Source organism: Beta vulgaris, chromosome 5 (assembly GCF_026745355.1).
Source record: "Beta vulgaris subsp. vulgaris cultivar EL10 chromosome 5, EL10.2, whole genome shotgun sequence".
NCBI classification, from domain to species: Eukaryota; Viridiplantae; Streptophyta; class Magnoliopsida; order Caryophyllales; family Amaranthaceae; genus Beta; species Beta vulgaris.
This window is the reverse complement of record NC_079206.1, coordinates 18,634,451-18,656,491: the sequence shown is the minus strand read 5'-3', so window position 1 is coordinate 18,656,491 and position 22,041 is coordinate 18,634,451. Positions and strand designations below refer to the sequence as shown.

The window sequence follows — 22,041 nt, the reverse complement described above, 5'->3', positions numbered from 1 at the left end:
TTAAAAAAAGAGAAAATTCACAAGAGTAGGCCTAACTATTACCCATTTTCTTTTATAAGTTCTAACTATGGATAGTTCTCCACAGGTCTCAAGTTTAGTATCTAGTGATTTTTATAAATCCTGAATTACTTATAAACGGTTTAAAAGGTAAGATTTTTAAACGTTGGCCCATTTTATAGGTATTTGTCACTTGCTGAAAGTGTTCGAAAATGGTAAATATTACAAAATCTTACCTTCTAAATCGGTTATAAGTAACTCAAGACCTATGAAAATCACAAAATAGTAAACTTGGGACCTGCAGGGATTAATTCATAGTCCATAGATGGGACTTATAAAAGAAAATGGAAAATAGTTGGGCTCTCTCTTGTGAATTTTTCCAATTAAAAATTATTTAGTAGGTGGGATTAAATTCAGCGAACAACTTAAAGGATGAATTCTTAAAATCAAATTTTCTTTTCTATAATTTCCAATAATGTTATTTTAACAAGTCTACAATTAACAACCATGTGTCTCGCACGTGAAAGATAAACTAACAATCTTAAGACATGGCTAGCCCCTCTAATTTAGTATAAGTAACCTTTAATATATAACCCAAAAATATTATAAGTGTTGTAATATTCTATGCAAACAGTGAACAGATAAATACAACGATGTATCTTTGTCGTCCAAGATTAGACGTTTCACTGCACACTATAGTGATATGTTATATATACCACAATTCGTAGGAGAAAATAAAATACACAACCACTAGTGGAAAAAAATCATATCTGTCACTTAGTAACATATGCGGTTTTTACAAAATCGCATCAAAAAATCAATTAAAAAAAAATAGGAAAGAAAGTTGGGGAAAAAATCTAATGCGGTCCTCTTGTGGACCGCATGATCAGATTTCAAAATTTATGCGCTTTTGTTGAAATCTGATGTGGTTCTTAAAACCGGAGATGCTGGCCCATACTCTCGTGCCCATTTCTTCCCTTATAACCCCATAACCCCAGTCCATTTCCATCCTCTCAAACCCTAATCCCTCTCTCTCTTCTCTCCTCTCCTCTCCTCTCCTCTCCCCACTCAAACCACGGCCCCTCCTCTCTCTATCTGCTCTCCTCTCTCAAACCACGGCCCCTCCTCTCTCTCTCTCCTCTCCTCAGTCAATCTTTCTCCTCTCCCTCCTCTCAACGAACACTGCAGCCCGTCGTCACTCAAACCACGGTCCCTCCTCTCCCTCTCTCCTCTCCTCACTCAATCACTCCCCTCACTCAATCACTCCCCTCTCCCTCCTCTCAACGAACACCGCAGCTCGTCGTCGAATTCTGTTTGTGCCTTCTCGTCGAATTCGTCGTCGTTCTCGTCGAATTCATCGTCCTTCTCGTCGTGCTCGTCGTTCATCGTTGAATCCGTCGTCGTTCGAAGACATCATCTTCACCAGACATCATCTGTCGTCCTCTAGATCTTGTTTTTGTTAGCATCCTCGAAGACATCATCGAAATTCGTTTGTAATTTGTGTAATCTAATTTATTTTTTGTTTGTATAATAATTGTTCTTTAATTTAGTTTGCAGAGCTGGGTTTTTTCGAATTTTAATTTATTTTTTAAATGTTTGATTGCTGTAAATCGCCTTTTTTATTGATTAATTCATCCTTCTATAAATTCGTCATTTTTTGTTGTTGTTGCTTTCTGCCTTTTTTAATTGCATCCTCAAGGTGTTAGTTGTTTTTGTTGTTGGTGTTGATATGTGTTGTTGATTGTCATTTTTGTAAAACCCTATACGTACTTTCTAATGCGGTCCTGTTCAAAACCACATCAGATCTAATGAATCTGATGCGATTTTGGACCGCATCAGATTATTTCTCAAAGCTGCAGCGCGCCCACCCGATGCGGACCAAAACCGCATCAGTCAGCCCGATTTTGCCCACATCAGATGGGCTTTTTTCCACTAGTGAACTACAATAGCATTCTCTCTCAATCTTGCTTAAAATCTCTCTAAATCACAACACGTTATTGGCACAAATTCGCTCTACTATCAAAAAAGGTAGTTCTTCTCAACTGCTACTAATTTTTTTTCAAAAAAAAAAAAAATAGATCACTAATGTATTGGGATTAATACTATTCTAAACAATGTATTTCTTTGTAGAATATATTTTATTATAGAACGTAATAGTGTACCTTGGACCACAAACCCGGCACGAGGAATTGGTAGTACACCCCAACGCCACAATACTCACTTTAATAGCCATGTCGGCGAACGCCAACAAACCACCATCCTGAACCTCAATGATAACCCTCCTCCGGAACCACCAACTGAAATCTGGCAAACTCTTATTACTAATAAAAGGAGTAGGGACGAGGCAGATCCTTCCTTCAGCAGCAAGCTACGACAAAGTAATTAACTGGCGGTATCGGCTAGGGCACCGCCAAGCAAGTCGCGCCACCTTCATAAAGGGCAAAGATCTTGCATTTTAAAGCTGCCTATATGGACGGACTATATGGAGGGGCTATTCTGTTGAACTTACCGCTTAAATGGACGGGCTCCGCCGCCTGGATGGACGGCTAACACTACAAAGAGGAAGAATTTTTGACCGGAAAATAGCTATAATGCTGGAACTACCTGCTACTTTTTATTATTTGCTGTTTTTCATGGAAATCATGTCTTGTGTAAAAAAAAGGGGGGGGGGGTGAAGCTTTTGAGACTATTTACAATAAAATGGTAGAAGAAGTAGCTAGACTTCTTTGTTGTACCGAAAATAGCTTAGAAGTAGTAGATTTTTATCTTTTTAAATTATAGTAGCTACTAGTTCCAATGCTAAATTGATGAAACATCAATCTGATGACATGTCCTAATTAATGTCCTTTATTGTTTGTCAAAAAATATTTCCAATGTTAACTTGAACCCTTGTCCTCTAGCAACCAAGTGAATGGCTCACGCCAAATAGGTGCAATGTTAACTTGCTTTTTTTCACCACAATTGTTATGCACATAGCCACATCATACACCCAAAATGATGTTTGGTTCATAGATAAAAGCCACTTTAGGATTAGTTATGGTGAAAACAAAAGGAAAAAACAAAACCCAAGAAAAAGATTAAAAAGAGGAGCAGTTCTGGTGACTAGCTTTAATATTTCAAACCATTTTTTTTAGTGAACAAAGAAGGAATATCTTACATCATTAGTTAAAAGCTATAACTGTACTGTAGCTGATGTATTTTTTTTAGTAATACCATTATTAGTTATTATGGTAAATTATTACATATACTCTGTTTTTTTGGTCAGAACGTTACGTAAATTTTACGTATTACTTACTAGTATAAATTTTACCTGTTAAATATGTATAATGTTCTTACACCACTATAAAAGGGACTTTAACCCTTCCCATTTTTCTCATCCGCCTCCCCTACTCACTTATAACTTTATCTCCTTTATTTTTGACCACCATGTACAACGCCGGAAATCGCCACCCTAAAAACAACATACCAGATTTTCTAGAATCTTTCAGATAGTTTAAGGTCATGTTTTACTGGGGAATGATACTTATAACAGTTTTAGTAAGGATTATTGTAATTCTATTTTTGCATATTGTAGAACGCGATTATAATGCTTAATTATGTGATTTTTTTTCTATTAATATGCCATTAATGAATGTGATTCTTTTTTCCGGACATAATAGTCACATTCTAATGAAACATTGTCATTATCTTGAAAAAAATTGCAGCCTTTTATGTATATTTATTGTACACCTTTCATTTTATTATCATGTTTCGAACCCCTAACCTCTTGAACGGTTAAGGATTGTCGGACCATTATGGCTTGTATTCCAATATGATTTTTTTTCCAAACTATATATATATATATATGTGTGTGTGTGTGTGTGTGTGTGTGTGTGTGTGTGTGTGTGTGTGTGTGTGTGTGTGTGTGTGTGTGTGTGTGTGTGTGTGTGTGTGTGTGTGTGTGTGTGTGTGTGTGTGTGTGTGTGTGTGTGTGTGTGTGTGTGTGTGTGTGTGTGTGTATGTATATATGTATGTATGTATATGTATGTGTATATATGTGTATGTATGTGTATATATGTACATGTATGTGTGTGTGTGTGTGTGTGTGTGTGTGTGTGTGTGTGTGTGTGTGTATATAGGGTTGGGTTCTAGTGAGAACCTTCTTATGGTGAGAACCGTGAGAACCACTTAAAATGAGCAAAAACTTCCTAAAATGAGCAAAAAAAGTAATAAATGAGCAGAAACATAACATGAGTAGAAAACATTAAACTATCAAAAACGTAAAATTTACAAAAATGTAAAAAAGAAAAACGTAAAATGAGCATAAAAAAATTCAATGAGAAAAAAAAGTAAAATGAGTGAAACGTAAAATGAGCAAAAACATTGATAAATGAGCACAAAATTGTTAAATGAGCAAAACCATAAAATAAGTGAAACAAAAAATGAGCATAAAATATTATGAAATGATCAAAATCTTCGTAAAATGAGGAAAAATGAGTGGTTCTCACGGTTCTCACCATAAGGGTGGTTCTCATTTGAACTTAAACCTATATATATATATATATATTATTATATATTATATATATATATATATATATATATATATATATATATATATATATATATTTCTGCTAGTGTTGTTAAAACATCACATGAACTCAAAAATGGCTAGACTTGCAAATCGAGATTTTGCGATCCTTGAAGCCTCAAGCCAAAGGTATATAGAATGGAGGGTGAATGCAAAAACTTATCTAAAGTCACTTAGCCTCGACCATAGCATTGTCGAAGGTGGTGCCCTTACCCCTTTGGAGCAAGCAAAAGCACTGGTGTATCTCAAACACCATATAAATGAAGAGCTCAAATCTAAATACATCCTTGTGGAAGATCCCAAAGAATTATGAGATAACCTAAAGGATCAATTTGAGCATTTACAAAGAATTATTGCTCCAAGGGCCCAACATGAATGGTAAGTGCTCAGGTTCCAGGACTTTGCATTTAGTACATGAGTACAACTTTGCGGTACTTCGCATCACCTCATAGCTGAAGCTGTGTGGAAAACCTATATCTGAACGAGCCATGATTGAAAAAAACCCTCTCCACTATGCACGCCAATAATGTTTTTCAACAAGAACAATACCGTGAAAGGCGCTGCGAAAAATTCTGCGACTTAATTGCCATCCTTTTGGTTGCAAAATACAGCAACAAAATCCTGCTCTCAATTCATAATCAAAGGTCATCGGGTACCAGCGCACCAACAATTGAAACAAATGTCACTAGAGGTGGCAAATGCTGGAATAAGCAAGGAGGTAACTCAAATCATAATGGTCAATTTAAAGATGGGGGTAATGGAGAAAGAAATAAAATGAAAGTGGCAGAGGAAGAGGACGAGGACGCCAAAATTGATGCCCAATAGAGAACGCGGAGGAATAAACTCCCAACAAAGGTTACAAGAGAAATGTTTTAAATGTGGCATTTAAGGGCATTGGGCAAATGAATGCCGCACAACCAAACATCTTGTGGATATGTACGTGGCCTCTACTAGGGGTCAAGGGAGACATGGTGAAACAAATTTCATCACTGAAACTACTTCGCTCCCTAACCTCGATGTAGCTGATTATCTCATGGAATATGTTTCTAATGTCTAGCCCTCATATTCCCCCTAGACCAACCTAAGATGTTATTTTATCACTTTACTTCATGTAATCCTGTCTTAATTTTCTTGAATGTCCCTTGTATTTTCTTTTATGATTCCATGATATCGTTCCATGTAATGCACCTCTTTATATGAATAAATTTGTGTTTCATGTTTTGAAAAAAGTTATGTTTTGATAAAGATAATGACAAACAAAGGCGCTCAACAATGCTTGATTGATATTAGTGCCACTACACAAACCATCCCGAGTAACAAGTCATACTTCACTCAACTCAAGTCAAGAAAAGGCGACCTCAACACCATTGCAGGCACTGCATATGTGGTTGAGGGATCAGGAAAGGCATCCAAATCAAAGAGGGTAGTTGGCTTGACGCATGCATAATGTTAACAAAGGGATCACACATCACTATAAACAACACATTGTATTCATGTAGAACTCAAAGAAGTCTATTGAGTTTCAAAGATCTGCATATGAATGGTTACCATATGGAAACCATTAACGAAAAAGGAAAGGAATACATGTACCTCACTAAATGTGACGGTGGCAAGAAACTGATCCTTGAAAGGATGTCAGCATACTCTTCAAGACTATATTTTACTTATAGAAGTCCAGTTGAAACAAATTTGGTGTCTGATCACCATAAGGAAGACAATCAAGCAATATTCACTCTGTGGCATGATCGCTTAGGTGACCTAGGATCAAGCATGATGATGAAAATCGTGTGAAGCTCAAATGGGCACCGCAATCAAATGAGCATAATTGCAAAGCTTGTTCACTTGGCAAATTGATAATAAGACTTTCTAAAAATAAGAAGGTGAAAATCTTGCATTGTTGGAAAGAATCCAAGGAGATATTTGGGGGCCAATACACCCCTCATGTGGACCATTCAGATATTTCCTGGTGTTGATTGACGCATCAACATGTTGGTCTCACGTTAGTCTCCTATCAACAAGGAATAATGTGGATTTTGCAAAACTGCTCGCACACGTCTAAGGGTGCAATTTTTAGACTATCATATCAAGAAAATCCGACTTGATAATGCCAGAGAATTCACATCTCGCACTTTTAATGACTATTGTATGTCATTTGGGATAGATGTGGAGCATCTAGTAGTCCATGTTCACACACAAAATGGTCTAGCAGAAGCATTCATAAAGTGATTACAATTAGTCGCAAGGCCATTGCTAATGAAATCAAAACTCCCATCCTCGACATAGGAACATGATATACTACATGTTGCAACTTTACTAAGACTAAGGTTGAGCGCTAAGTATGATCTCTCCCCAATAGAACTAGTGGTTGGAAAGGAACCAAGCCTTGCTCACCTACGAATTTTTGGGTGTGCAGTCTATGTTCCCATCGCACCACCACAACGTACTAAGATAGTCCCACATAGAAGGTTGGGAATCTATGTTGGATTTGAATCACCGTCCATCATAAGATATCTAGCACCGTCAATTGGTGACCTCTTCACCGCTCGTTTTGTCGATTGTCACTTTGATGAGGCAATTTTCCCAGGCTTAGGGGGAGATAAATTAAAGTAGGCCAATGCTGAAATGAAGTTTCATGGAATACCAAAAATTTATCATATCTTAATCAAAAATCAAATATGTGTGAGCAAGAAGTACAAAAAATCATACACTTGCAAAACATTGCTAATCAATTGCCAGATGCATTCACTGATTCAAGAGGAGTGATAAAATCACATATACCGGCTGTGAATGCTCCTGCACGGGTTGAAATCCCAAGAGAAAAAAAAGGAAAATCCACTTGCAAATGAATCTGCAACACGCAAAAGGTGTGGAAGACCACTCGAAGCCAAATATTTGAAACCGAGGAAGTCTAGAAGAATAGAAACAAATAATGAGAAAACTGACGATTCTTCTAAAGTGGAACAATTTTCAAATGATGAAAACGTCATTAATGTAACAGTCGATAAATAAAGAAGATATAGTATGTGATTAAGTAACATAAGTCAAGGAATTTATATGTGATCGTACGTAGATAATACGTATGACAAATTGTGTGTAAAAAAAATAAAATAAATTGGGCTTACGTGAGTTATTGCGTAGAAGGAATTATATTATAATAATAATATCACTAGTTAAATGAGGATGTGGACAATATTATCCGGGTACTAGGATGGACATATTATTTAAGGAAGTTAAATTGTAAGAGTTGAGAATTATTGAAAGTTAGGAATTACGTATCAACTATTAAGCAAATTAACGGTTATGATTAATATAATGGATTTTAGAGTTTCTTTTAATATATTGGTTTAGGTAAATCAAGGGAGTATATGTTATGGATATTTGGGGTGAAATAATCATCTTGTGCAAAGTTAGATCACTAGCATATGGTATAATATAAGATTTGGAGTCATGTTTAGACAAAAGAGAAGAGCTGGAAATTGTTTAAAATGCACTAAGTGGAATGGAACCATATTAACCAACTTAAATGTGTCGACCAAGGCTGGAAATATATATTTATACCTTCCTCACATACACCTCCATATTCCACATAAGTTTCATCACCAAATTCAGCCAAAAATCCTCTGCCCAAAACTCTCTTCTCTTTTCTCTTTTACACGCCATTTCTGGCGGTACAGCAGAGCTCACCTCTGCTTGTGTTTTTTTTTTGAATTTTTCCTCCATAAATCTTGCATGCAAGACCTGATTCTAATAATATACATATAGGAGCACACTGGGTAGCCAAGAAATCATCCGTTCAAGGTCAAGAAGTTTAAGAAAAAGAGACATCTTCCTCAACCAGAAAAACAGTAGGTATGTTGAATTGTTTGGGTAAATTATAATACTTTCCTTAGGTAAATTCTTATGAATTTTTGTATGGATGTAAATAGGTGTTTAAGGATTCCAAAGAAGTAAAAATCTCATCCTAAGGACAAGGAGAAGTCGAGTTGCACCACTTACAAGTTAAGGTATGCGAATTCAATCCCTTTTTGGAAGTTAAGTATTATGAAAGTTACTGGATTTATTTGGGAACGAAATTGAGGTCGAATTTTTGGTTTGAATGACTATTGGTTCTGTATTTTGATGATATTTAAGTATAAACCTTTTCATGTTGGAACAACAAATGAAAAGGGATTTCTTTTCTTACCCTAGGAAGGATAGAATGTGGATTTTACTCGGTTTGGTAAAGGATTGTGATTACTTGTATTTTGGGATGGATTTTTGGTAACTAGGCAGTAGGTTAGATGATATTAGGTTGTCATATGTATGTATATTAATAGTTGAGAACATCTTTTAGGATGGTAGTAGAATTTTTACACTACAAAGTGTTGTTAAAAGCATATTTTTACTACGTGACCTCTATTGATAATGCTATCAATGTTGCAAAAAGATTGCATTGAATTTATTTTTAGTTAATCTTGATAAGGAATACTTAATTTCCGCGATATACATTGATAGGATTTTCTACAGCATTTCATATTACATTAGAAGTTTAGAAAACCATTTGTAAACTATGTTTTAAGAATGAACTATACTTGGTTTTCTATAACCTTTTCAAGGGGAACATTTCCCAGTAGCATGTGAATATTTACAGTAGATTAAAAATGATTTTTACTCATATTACTCAAATCATATTTGAGGATCAAATTCTATTCAAAAGAATTCTTCTTCATAAGGTCCGAAATTACCTTTTTACACACATCAAACCTAAATTGTTCCTATGCTTGTTTAAGTCGAATTGTGTGGATTCCTAACCTTATTTTGCATCTCTAAAATCATGTAGCTACTATACTAAGTCCATTAATCCATCCTTAACCAAACTCTGAATCAATTTTTACAACTCAAGATTTAACACGGTTTTTCACAAACCGTTTTAGTAAAGTGTGTTTGTTATTAGTGAATGTGAATCCGTTTTGCATAGTGAATAGGAATGTGTGTAATGTGTGAGAGGACATATCCTATAAAATCTTGCAAGCGAGTAAATAGTAGGAGCTTAACTCTGAATTGTGTGGGGGTTGCACCTTAATGCACCTCATTGTGTTTATCTTCTTCCTACGCTCCAAATTAAACATTTTCAACTTGTGTTTGTATGTCGATATTTGCAATGAACATGTGAAGATTTAAAATGTGCAACCTTACAATAATATCTTATTTCTCTTAACGTATTGATTTTGCAAAATACCTTTGGAGTGTGATCACTCCTTGTTTTCAGCCACCATATAATCAGTTTTGGGTTGATTTGCATACCAGTGTAAGCTGACTTTTGTTCTATGAACCTGTCCTGGTGGGGGCAGACTCTTGTGCGAGAAATAGCAAGCTAAGGTAGTCCGATGGAAGAGCTGTAGTGAAGTCATGTCTCAACAATCATAGTGGATCCAAGCTTGAACATGATCATATTGCGCGACTTTACTTCTGTTTTATGAAGAATGTTTGAATTTACATTATAATCTTATTTTGGGCCTGTAATAACTAACTTATATTTTGTGTGATGAATGTTTCTTTTAAGATGAGCTCGTAGAGTCCACTCAGCCTTATTAATGGGTTGACTCCAGCAAGTGACAGCCTCCGTATAATTTGATTATGATTTTTGCTTCCGCTAATGCTAGCAAGTATAGTTTTAATTAATTTAAGTTAAGTTATGAAGGGGGTTGTTACAATTAACCCCTGAAATGAACTCAAAGAATCAGATGCTACATCTGAGTGGGAGCGTGAAAATGCTAGCGTCGACAATCACGAAATTTCAATAAATTTTGTCCCTTCTAGAAAGCAATGGAGCAGGGTAAAAACCCTGATTGATGAAATATTTACATATTCAATAGCCACTGATTCACCACTGACATTGAGGACACCAAACCAAGATTAGTGGATGAATGTCGACGAAGGAGTGATTGGCTTAAATGGAAAGAGGCCATTCAGGTAGAATTGAAATCTCTCAAAAAACGAGAAGTGTTCGGCCCTGTAGCCCAGACCCTAAAGGCAGTAAAACACGTTGGGTATAAATGGGTGTTCGTGTGAAAGCGAAATGAGAAAAATGAAATCGTACGATACAAGGTCAAGCTTGTAGCCCAAGGTTTCTCCTAGATACTTGGAATTGACTATGAGGAAACATACTCTCCAGTGGTAGATGCCACGACACTAAGATTCCTTATAAGTCTATCTGCATGCAAAGGACTACAAATGCGTCTCATTGATGTTGTGACATCATATCTCTATGGGTCACTTGACACTGATATCTACATGAGAGTCCCAAAAGGACTTGAACTACATGAATCCTTGAGGTCAAAACCTCGGAAGCTACATTCCATAAAATTGAAACGGTTTTAAACAATCTGGAAGGATGTGGTATAACTGCCTCAGTGAATACCCATGAATCGAGGCTACAAGAACGGCCAAATTTGTCCATGTGTCTTCATCAAACAAACTGAAAATGGATTTGTTATAATTGCAGTATATGTTGATGACATAAATATCAGCGGGACACCGATGAAATCGAAGAATCTGCTAAATGCATGATGAATGAATTCGAGATGAAAGATCTTGGAAAGACCAAATTTTGTCTCGGTTTACAAATTGAACACCTAAAGGATGGGATCCTTGTTCACCAATCCAATTATGCCGAGAAAGTGCTAAAAAGGTTCTATATGGACAAATCACATCCATAGAGTTCACCTATGGTTGTTTGTCGCTTAAAACTTGATGAATATCCTTTCCGCCCTCGAGAAGACAACGAGGATATACTCGATCTTGAAGTATCATAACTAAGTGTCATTGGAGCCTTAATGTACTTAGCCATCAATACTAGACCAGACATTGCATTCTCGGTCAATTTATTATGTAGATACAGCTCCGAACCTACAAACAAGCACTGTCCTGGAGTGGAGTGAAGCACTTACTCCGCTATATACGCGAGACAACAAATATGGGATTATTCTATCCATGAGACGGAAATCCTACCCTTGTAGGATATGTTGATGCAGGCTACCTATCAGATCCAGTCAAGGCAAAATCGCAAACCGATTATCTTTTTAGCTACGGGAATACAACAATCTCTTGGAATAAGTCGAAAAAACAGACTCTAACAACTACTTCATCAAACCAAGCTGAATTAATCGCTCTTTATGAAAGCTGATAGAGATTGTGTATGGTTGAGATCTTTGACCCATCACATACTAAGGGAAAGTGGTATAAAAGAGACACAAGAAGGCTTAACATAATCCATGAAGATAATACTGCTTGCATTGCACAAATTAAAGAAGATTATAAGCATATGGATCCTAAATTCTTTTCCACTCACGACTTGGAGAAGGAAGGAACAATCAATGTCACACAAGTTCGATCATGTGATAATTTAGCCGACCTACTCACAAAGGCATTACCAGCAAAGCAATTCCAAGAGCTTGTACACCTAACTGGTTTGCGTCGCCTTCGAGATATACGTTAAATTGAGGGGGAGCTCTATATGTATTGTACTCTTTTTCCTTCGTACAAGTTTTTATCTTATAGGGTTTTTCTTGGCAAGGTTTTAACGAGGCAGAAAAGCATATATGGATATCAAGCCTAACTGTACTCTTTTTCCTTTATGTTTGTTTTTATCCCATTAGGGTTCTTCAAATGTAAAGTTTTTAATGAGGCAGTTGTCACTCTGTAATTACATTTTAGGATCTATTCAAGGGAGAGTGTTGTAATATTCTATGCTAACAGTGAACGGATAAATACGGCGTTGTATCTTTGCCATCCAAGATTAGACGTTTCACTGCACACTATAGTGATATGTTGTATCATCGGGTGAATTATTCACCCGGCACTATATATACCGCAATTTGCGGGAGAAAATAAGATACACAACTACAATACCATTCTCTCTCAATCTTGCTTAAAATATCTCTAAATCACAACAATAAGTAACTTCTAGTATATTAATAAGTAACACTGAAGACTAACTCAAAAAATGATGTAAGTAATCGTTACACTATTATTAATAACCCTTATTATATTACTATCTCAATTTTTCTAATCTACATAGTTTGATTTCACTTTTTCTATGTACAAGTAAAATTTATGAAACATTGTTATTTGGAAAATTTATGCCAAGACGAGTCTAACAAGATCCCACATAATTATATACTCCATTTGGTGTTAAATTGTCGAGAATAAGCCAAGCTTTACGCAGTCTTCTCAAAATAAGTCAAATTTTGGATTGACTCTTAATAAGCAAAGCTTAACAGGGTATTATCTTTTGATGGGTTAAACAGGTAAACAACTTGTTATTATAGGTCAACTGTCCACGTGTCTTATTTTTATTGGTTTAGATTATCAATTTTAATTTTATTTAAATTATAAACATTAACTATATACAAGAATAAAAATAATGTAGTCCCTCGTAATTTTATGAATTTTATAAAGGAAAAATTATTTTTAATAAGTTAACCTTTGCGCGTTTTTCTTAAAATAAGTCAACCCTTCGATTAACTATGAATAAGTTAACCTTGTACCTACTTTTGCTATAAATGAGTTAAATCACAATGTCATCCTATTAAAATGTGCAATCCGACTTGCGTGGACCCGGTTCACACTAAAAATAGTGTGGACCAGGCCCAGGCACGTGACCCGCGCTCAATCCTCATCCTTTCTTTCTTCATCCCTCATACTCAAAACTGACATACAGAGGAGAGAGAAGTGAAGATTCTTCGCTTCCATTAACCATGGCAATAAACTTGCGAACTCCATTTCTTCTCTATCATTCTTACTGTCCTTTTCTCTCTCCTCCATGCAATTCTCACCATAAAAGCATGTTTCTTCTGCTTCTTCGGAACAATATCGAACCTTCTTCTTCTTCTCTCGCTTTCTGGAATTCTTCCGCCATTTCCGTTTCTGTCCGAGCTTCTGCTAGCGAAACTCGAAACGACGTCGCAGATGATGAAGAAGGAGAGAAGTTAGTGTTGGACGATGAGTTGATTAGTCGAGCGTCAAGTTTGAAAGATGCGAGCGAAGTTCTTCAACTGATATATGACAACAAAAATGGCGGAAAAGGAGGTTTCGTCAGTTGTACTGATTGTTGTAAAATCATTTTAACATACCCTATATCACTTTAACATACACTATATCACTTCAACATACACTATATCATTGTAACATACACTATATCATTTTAACACACACTAAATCACTTTAACATACACTATCACTTTAACATACACTATATCATTGTAACATACACTATATCATTTTAACACATATTATATCACTTTAACATACACTATATCACTTTAACATACACTATATCATTTTAACATACACTATATCATTATAACATACACTATATCACTTTAACATACACTATATCACTTTAACATACACTATATCACTGTAACATACACTATATCATTTTAATATACACTATATCATTTTAACATACACTATATCATTTTAACATAAACTATATCATATTAATATACACTATCATAACTCACGTGATATGGATCGGGTGCACACTAATTAGTGTGCACCGGGTTCATATTAGCTTGTTTCTAAAATGTGACATGTATCATAATTTCAACGTCATTAACTCGTTTACAGCAGAAGTAGGTACAAGGTTAACTTATTCTAAGATAATCAAAAGATTGACTTATTTTGAGAATATCAACCAAAGGTTGACTTATTAAAAATACTTTTTCCTTTTATAAATGCATTTTAATGTATATTATATATATATATATATTATTAATGTTTAAATGATTTATTTCTTAAAAAGGTTAACTATTTGAAAAAAGAATCATTTAATGATTTTTAATAATCAAATATTTTATTTAGTCATACTTTGAAAATTATTTAAATAGCTTAAACATCTTTGATTTTAGTAAAAAAGATTTTAAATTGGATTAAAGTAACCCAACTATGTCAAACACCCAATCATTAAATATTATTAAAGCACAAACACAAATTTCTAATCCAAAAAAGGGTTAACAATATAAATCCAAAACCCCAAATTTCCCCTAATTATTTTCTATCTCTTCCTTCTCCCTCTATTTTCGGCCCCCTCTTCTTTTCTTTTCTCTCTCTCTCTCTCTCTCCCGGTTTTTCTCTCCCTCATCCTTTGGTCTTCTTCGGCCAGCAGCACCGGCAACCGCCACCATCGACCGACCACCACTAGCACCGGCAACAGCAGCTGGCGGCAGCAACACCGCCCTTCCTCCTTGCAGCGACTAATTTCCTCCCCTCTCTTCTTTTTGTTATTTCTTCTTCTTCTATTTTTATTTAATGTTAAAGTTTATATTTTAAGGATTGATTTAATGTTTTCATGATTAAAGTTTATAGTTTGATGGTTTAAATATGAAATTTCATATCATGTAATTTATATGGTGAAGTAATTAAATTTCATATTTATTTATGTGTGTTTAAATTAAGGTTTTAAGTATCAAATCATGGATTTTTAGGGTTTTATGAGTTGGAAAATCACAGCAGTATGTATAGTTTATGAAATTGAGTATTCTTATGATTGTGATTATGTTTAAGTATATTTTAAAGGGTTTTAAAAATATTATAAGTTGTTGGAATTTTTATTAGTATGCTTATAATGGAGTTTTAATTATGAAAGTATGAGTTTTTGAGGGTTTTAAGGACTAGTATAGTAGTACTATACTCGAAAGTATTAATAATCGAAATTTTAATGACAATAAAGGTTTTCAAACACTTTTAAAGAGGGTTTTAAAATATTTTAAAGTTGATGGAAATTTCTTAGAGTATTGACTTATAGCTTGTGGTTATGTTGATTATTGGTAGGCGGAGAATTCTCGTTAGGCGACTTTTAAGCTTGTTGAGGTGGTCTCGCATTTTGACTACACAAGGTACGTACATACCTATGTGTGGGTTGGATTAATATCACAACCTAAGGATGGGATTTATGTAGTATTATGTATAGGTAACTATTATAGTTCATATGTGATTCAGATCCAAGTGAATTTATATATTTTATGTCGTTGTGTGAAGCATGGTGATTATATTATGTTTGTATGGATGATTGATGCAAGCATATAAGATTGAAAATTTTGTTTTATTAATTCACATGAGAGATTAATAATTGGATCATGAATTGGATCATGTTGTAGCCTTTGGATTATTTAATTACTTTATGAGAACCAAATGCCTCATTTGAAAAGTAGGTTATTCACCTATGAAATGTTGGTTGGTTGTTGACTTGGATCAACAAATAAATAATGGTATAAGAATTTAATATTGGAATTATTCCTGGATTGTTAAGTTGATAACTACCTTATCTAATATTAAGATAATAAAAATAGAAGTTTATATATCTTTGATGATTATATTATTTGCCTTACTTTGTGAATCACAACAAGTAAATAATTTATCAATCACTTAAAATGGAAAGTGAATAGTAATAGGTTTAGACTTGTGCACATCTGAAGTGTTGAACTAGTATGAGTTGGGGTACATGGTGGTATCCCATGGCTTTTCTTGGGATCGGATGGATCATTGTGTCCTATTTTTATTTAAAAAGTTCCTCGATATCGTAGGTCAGGGGAGTACGGACTCACGCCCGTACTTCCGTCTTTTAAACTGAAGACGTGGTTTGGCTAGGACATCTCTTTCCATTGTCTATTCCATCTAAATTAATTAACTTACTAGTTGTGGAGTCAAGTTCAGTAAACGTAGTCTACTATTATTATATTTTTATTTATCCCTGCTTAATGTTTATTAGTATCATGTTAGGTTTTATATTTATTTATTATGTAGTACTAAGCTTTGCTGATTACGTGCTTTGTGTGTATGCGTTGATCATGGATATGTCTTATTAATCTTGTGATGACCCATTTGGTGAGCAGTCTCTCAGGATCAATAGAGCATCGTCCATTTCAGGTTTAAAGATGATGCATCATGGGTTCGGGAATTCACGGATAGCTTGTGTTGACTTTATTATATTATAGTTGACTTTTACTTTTATAGTTGACTTTTGACTTTGACTTTGGTTTGACTTTTGGGAGTTGACTTTTGGGAGTTGACTTTTGGTTGACTAAGTTTTATTTTCAAAGTCATTTATTATTATTTTTTCTGCTACAAAATTCTGAATAAACCTATACGTTATTACACGGACGACAATATTTTGATGATTCTCTAAGTTTTATATTGAAAAGGTATTTTAGGAAATAGAGAATTGTCGGCGTGTTATAAAGTGGTATCTTGGAGCTTTAGGTTTTATTGGTCTTTCGTGCCAGCTTTAAATTTTTAGGCGCCTAGTTACTTAAAATGCATTTCATAGAAAACAAGCTCTTACTTATTCATTGTGTTTAAATCACTTTTCGAAATATGTTGCAAGGTTTCAGGATTTCAAAATTTTACAAATAGGTTCAAAATATTTTAATTGGGTTCGAAATAATTTCTTTTGTAAAAGGTCTAAATTTTTTTATTATTTTATGTGGTTCGAGTTCTCCAGGGTTCGAAATTCTCTTTATTTTATTTTTTCGGTTCTTTATTTCGAAAATTATATGTATATATTATTTATTAGTTATATATTTTAATACTTCTAGTTTATTTTGTACTTTATTAATTTTGTGAAAAAGTAAACATGTAATCTCTGTCATAAAGCAAAAAGTTACATTGATTTGCGTGTACAGTTTAGCTTTTCCCCAAAAAAAGTACAATTGGTTTTGATAAAAACCCCTACTTGTGTGTTTAAATCCCGTTTATTGTTAAATCAACCCATGTTTGTGTGTTTCAAACCCATGTTTTTGTTAAACGAACCCCTATTTGTGTATGTAAAAATGTTGAAATGACAATGTTGGCCTTCTTAATGGGAAAGCTGCCCACTAACTATTAGCGTTTTATCACTCCTCAACAACACGCCATTATTCCACATTGGCCAATCATCTCCGTCTAAAAAACTGCATTATATATTTTAAATTTCTAGCCAATTAAATTGTTAGCAAGTATAAACCTAATCCTCAATTCAATTCTATTTAAAATGCCACGTTTTCCCCCAAGCAACCATAATACCTAATTGACTTTTATCCAAATTATTCCAATTCAATAATGTAAAAGGGATGTTTGAGCAAATTCACACGTAAGATGTCCACTATTAGCACCAATATAGCACCTCTTCCCCATGGTTATCTTAACTTGTTATTGTTCTGATTATTGAATATAAGTTGTGGTGACACTTGATTTCCGAATCTATTTTGGAGTTTAAAGAATCAAAACCACAATATCAGATAAATAGATAGAGAAAATGAAGCAATGTACTAGAAAAAGAGTGACGATGAACTCAAGATCGAAAAATTGAAATTTTTTAAAGCATACTACTTCTCAAAAGTTAGAAATCATTTAACTTTCGTGAAGTTTTTAAATTCTTTTTACTGAGTAAATTTGTGAAGTTGAGTCACTACAAAAATCATAGTTTTAATTAGTTGTTATAAACTTATATTAATTGGTCAATTACCCTTTAATTAGGGACCAGCATAAAAAGTTTGTATTTCACCATAATTCTGAATTGAACCTCTTGAAGTTTTGAGTCCATTTTAATTAGGTAGATCATGGGACACCTTACTTCAAATTCTCCCATAAAAATCCATCCATATATACAATATAGTATACTTATTTGACTGGATCTGAGTATATCGGTGGTGATACCTGGGAAATTTTTCTTCCTCCTCACTCAAACAAACCTCACAATCTCTCTCCTCCTTTCCAAATTCTGACACTACCACTTTCAATATACTAACTCCGTCTCTCTCTCTCTCTCTCTCTCCATCGTCGAGCTGATCGGCGTTGCTTTATATGTTCATTCTCCTCTCTATTATCCATAACCAAAAAGGTACCACTTCGAATTGTCGGAAATCCTAACTTTTTTTTTCTTTTTTTTTTTTTTAAATTTATTCATGGATGTGGAATGTGGTAATCTGTTGCTTAGTTTAATCGTTGGATTTTTGTTAAGTGTTGTTGATTGTAGCGGATGTCAATTACTGTGATTTAATTAGTCTACTTTGTATGATTTGAATTGCTGGAGAATTATCAATTTCAGATGTTTTTGGTGGTATTCCGATAAAATTTATGGATCAGAAGAATTGTTAGGGTTAATTTGAGCTTAATTGGGGAAAGTTTTGTTGGTTAATCTTCTTTATTTCTTAAATATCTGGATGTTGTTGACGGTAAGAACTGCTAAAGTTTGTTTCCACGACCTGAATTATCATTTTCCACTGTATATAGCTATTCACTGTATTGCATTTTAAGCAAGCGACACCGTGCTAGATTATTCGAAGTTCGAGTTATTAGATCTAACAGAGACAACCAATCTATGGAAATTATCTTAGGTTGTAAAGAATTTCCCTGCCTTTCTGCTTCAGTGCCTATAAGTTTTTATCGAAATGAAAATACCAAATTGAGTAGGTTGAGAGATCTTGGTTTTCGAGGTTTATTATGTAGCTTGTGATGAGGGTATCTTGTCTTGTCACCAATCCCAGTTAAGGTTGTGTTCGTTTCCCACCGGACTATGATTTCGATTTCCTATGAGCATCATCATCAGTCTTCACCATTATATTAGTACCAAGTAATTTAACATTTTGCTGCTTATTGTCTTGCCATGGTTATGTGATACATAATAGTGCCAATACTGGAGTAATGTGTAATTTCCTTATTTGCATTATCCTTGACTATGTTATTCAGGCTTGTTTATTGGTGTTAGACACTAGTACATGTCCAAGTGTTAGACTCGGCAAACTGATGAGAGAAATTACATCGTTTTGGTCCAAAATGAATTGTCAAAAATCTGTAATCATGTTGTGTCGAGTATTCGACCCAGGTACTTGAGTTGAGGATTTGAGATCAAATGAAAAGTCGAAGTGACGTAAATTCTGGGTGATTATGGATAGTTAAATCCTTTGTGTTCTCAGGTGAATTAGCAGACTATGCATCATGATATTGCAAAAATTGCCATGTCTGTTTCTAGATCTCTATTGCATATTATGTTTTTAGACAATATCTTCTAACATCTGACTGAACATATGGACACTCTTATGAATCAGCAGAAGAAAAAAAAGGTGTGGCGTGCGTGCATCAAACATGGGCGTTGATAATGTCTTATCTTCTCCCCATAGACGATCTCAGGGTGCTTTTGGTTCGCCTCGTAAAAGGTTTGCACAGAATGACATAAGCTGCTCTGCACTCATCCAACGGCACCGCTTCCTTCTAACAGCTCTCGTTCTTCTGGTTTTGTTGTGCACTATATACCTTTATTTTGCAGTCACGATGGGGTCAGAATCATGTTCTGGTTTACTTGGAATAGAGAGAGAGTTGTGTCTTGTGAAGCATGACAAGGATACTTTCACCAAAGGAAAATTAAAGTTATTCTGATATGTGGCAGTGAATTGTTAGTGTGTGTTTCGGTTGATTGTGATTTCTCTTTAGAAGTATACATTAGTGACTAGCGAGTCTTTGGTTTGCACTATTTATCTACATTGTATACATGAACTGCTGATGAAATTCTTTGAGAAAATTGTAATTGTAATGACTCCGACCTCAAGAAATTGGGTAATTAATTATAGGTTTCGTTTTATATGTACTGATAGTATCTAAGAAAATGGCAATTGGCGTTCTTCCTTGCTTGATCTAGGCTCAGTTGAATGAGAGGAAAAAGGCTCTGTTGAATGAGAGGAAAAAGGCTCTGTTGAATGAGAGGAAAAAAGGCTCTATTTCCACGCGAAGGAAAAACTTTCCCCTCATTTTCCACTCTTTTTGGTCTCACTCTCAAGTCACACCACTTTAGAAGAGTCCGTTCCTTTCCTTCCCACTTTGCTCCGCAATCCTTTGTTTCGAGGATTGTGGCTGCTCAGATCTTGAGTTTATTCTCCAAATTTGATTCTCTATTTAATTATTCTAGAACTAGATTTGGATATTTGATACTTCATATATCAATTTAAAAATTTACTCCCTCTATCTTCTATTAATTTACCCGTATTTCTTTTAAGGGTGTTTTTTATTAGTTACCTTTTTTTTGCTATTTTTGGAAGGAAAATGATATACATAGCTCTTAGGGCTATGTATAAGAAGCTTAAAATAGAAATAAAAATTTGAATCAAGCATTTATTATCTCAAATGATGTGAAATTTTGTCATGAATTCATAAATTGTTTCCATTTTAAGACATGTATTTAATGCTTATATGTAATCCTAAGAGCTACATATAACATTATCCTTTTTGGAATGGGACCACAAACTTTTATTACAAATACATTCAATTTTAATATAAAATAATAGTTTATCTTCCTTTCTATGACCCACGACATTATATAATGTTACAGAATCATTTCTCTTTCTTTCTGGGAATATTTCTTTGGTGGTTTGCATATAACTTCTCTGTTAAGTTTTCTTAGTTGGGACATCTCAGTTTGCATAATTAATACTAGCAATTTATGCACGCGATGTGTGCTTCGCTTTTTTAGAACATAATTTAGTACTTTTTTGAACATAAACAAAGGTCAAATTTGAATATTAGATATGTTTTTTGGGTTAGCTAATATTGTTAATTAAGCTTATATCACTTAACCAAATTCGTCTTTTATTATTTATTTTATTTTACTTTCTTTAAGATTTTTAAAATTAAAACTGATGAACGATAAAAGAATGTTACGCAAATTTATTAAGTATTTCTTATATTTTTATCAATAAAGTATTTTGTTTTAATTAGATCATTTCACTTTATTAATTGATTGTATTTCTCCTTTCGATTTACTACTTGTTTGAGTATCGATTGATCAAATATTTAATTGATATAATTTTTTTATGCTATATTTGAATTTGATTTTCTTTCATTTTTGTGGTAGCATAGTTGATTTACTAAGCGGTAATTAAGTAAATTTATTGGGGGACACCATAGTTCCTCTCTTCCCTTATATAATAGAGATCAACCTTATATGCACACGTAAGTGCGAAAGCAATAAAGTTCTTGTTTGGGGTGTTTTGTATTATTTTAAAAAAATAAAAATCATAGTAGAATTCTTTTTTTTAACACGATAAGTTGAACTCCCTTCCAAGTAGGGGGCAATATATAGATTTCTCTTGCAAAGGGTGAAACTTAATCCTATAACCTTTGGATCAGGATGATGCCAACACAACTAGCTGGGCTATCAACTGCTGCTCATATCTTATTATAAGAAATTAAAAAAATTATTATAAAGTTGAGCTATTGTTTTTTATGCGGATTTGGCCTTTTCCTCCTCTTCCCTCACACAATAGAGTTAGAGATGCTGATCTCCATCCTCTTAGGTTTCCACGTTGATATTATGTGGTATAAATTGATTGTGACATTTTATTACTCCTTTCAAAATGTGCCTATTAGAAGATAAATACACATCAACAACAAAAAATAATAATAAAGTAAAAAAATTATAAGGCTATGTCCTTTTTCAACTTATTTTTGTTTATCAGAATCTATCT

General features: G+C 34.1%; 1 protein-coding gene across 2 annotated transcripts; it reads left to right on the top strand.

The window, feature by feature from the left end:
- Nucleotides 1–18,091: 18,091 nt before the first annotated feature.
- LOC104893007 (hypothetical protein) lies at nucleotides 18,092–20,168 on the top strand. 2 transcript variants are annotated; one of them, XM_010679042.4, is made up of 2 exons: nucleotides 18,092–18,425; nucleotides 19,633–20,168. In XM_010679042.4, the coding sequence occupies exon 2, from the start codon at nucleotides 19,670–19,672 to the stop codon at nucleotides 19,958–19,960; it is 291 nt and encodes a 96-aa protein (XP_010677344.1). In that variant the 5' UTR covers nucleotides 18,092–18,425; nucleotides 19,633–19,669; the 3' UTR covers nucleotides 19,961–20,168. The 2 variants fall into 2 exon arrangements, with proteins under 2 accessions (XP_010677344.1, XP_010677343.1); XM_010679041.3 differs by having other exon boundaries at nucleotides 18,093–18,425; nucleotides 19,636–20,168.
- The last annotated feature ends 1,873 nt before the right edge of the window (nucleotides 20,169–22,041 follow it).

Coding starts and splice junctions, on each gene's coding strand:
- LOC104893007 (XM_010679042.4), top strand. CDS start 19,670: ATGGGCGTTGATAATGTCTTATCTTCTCCCCATAGACGATCTCAGGGT.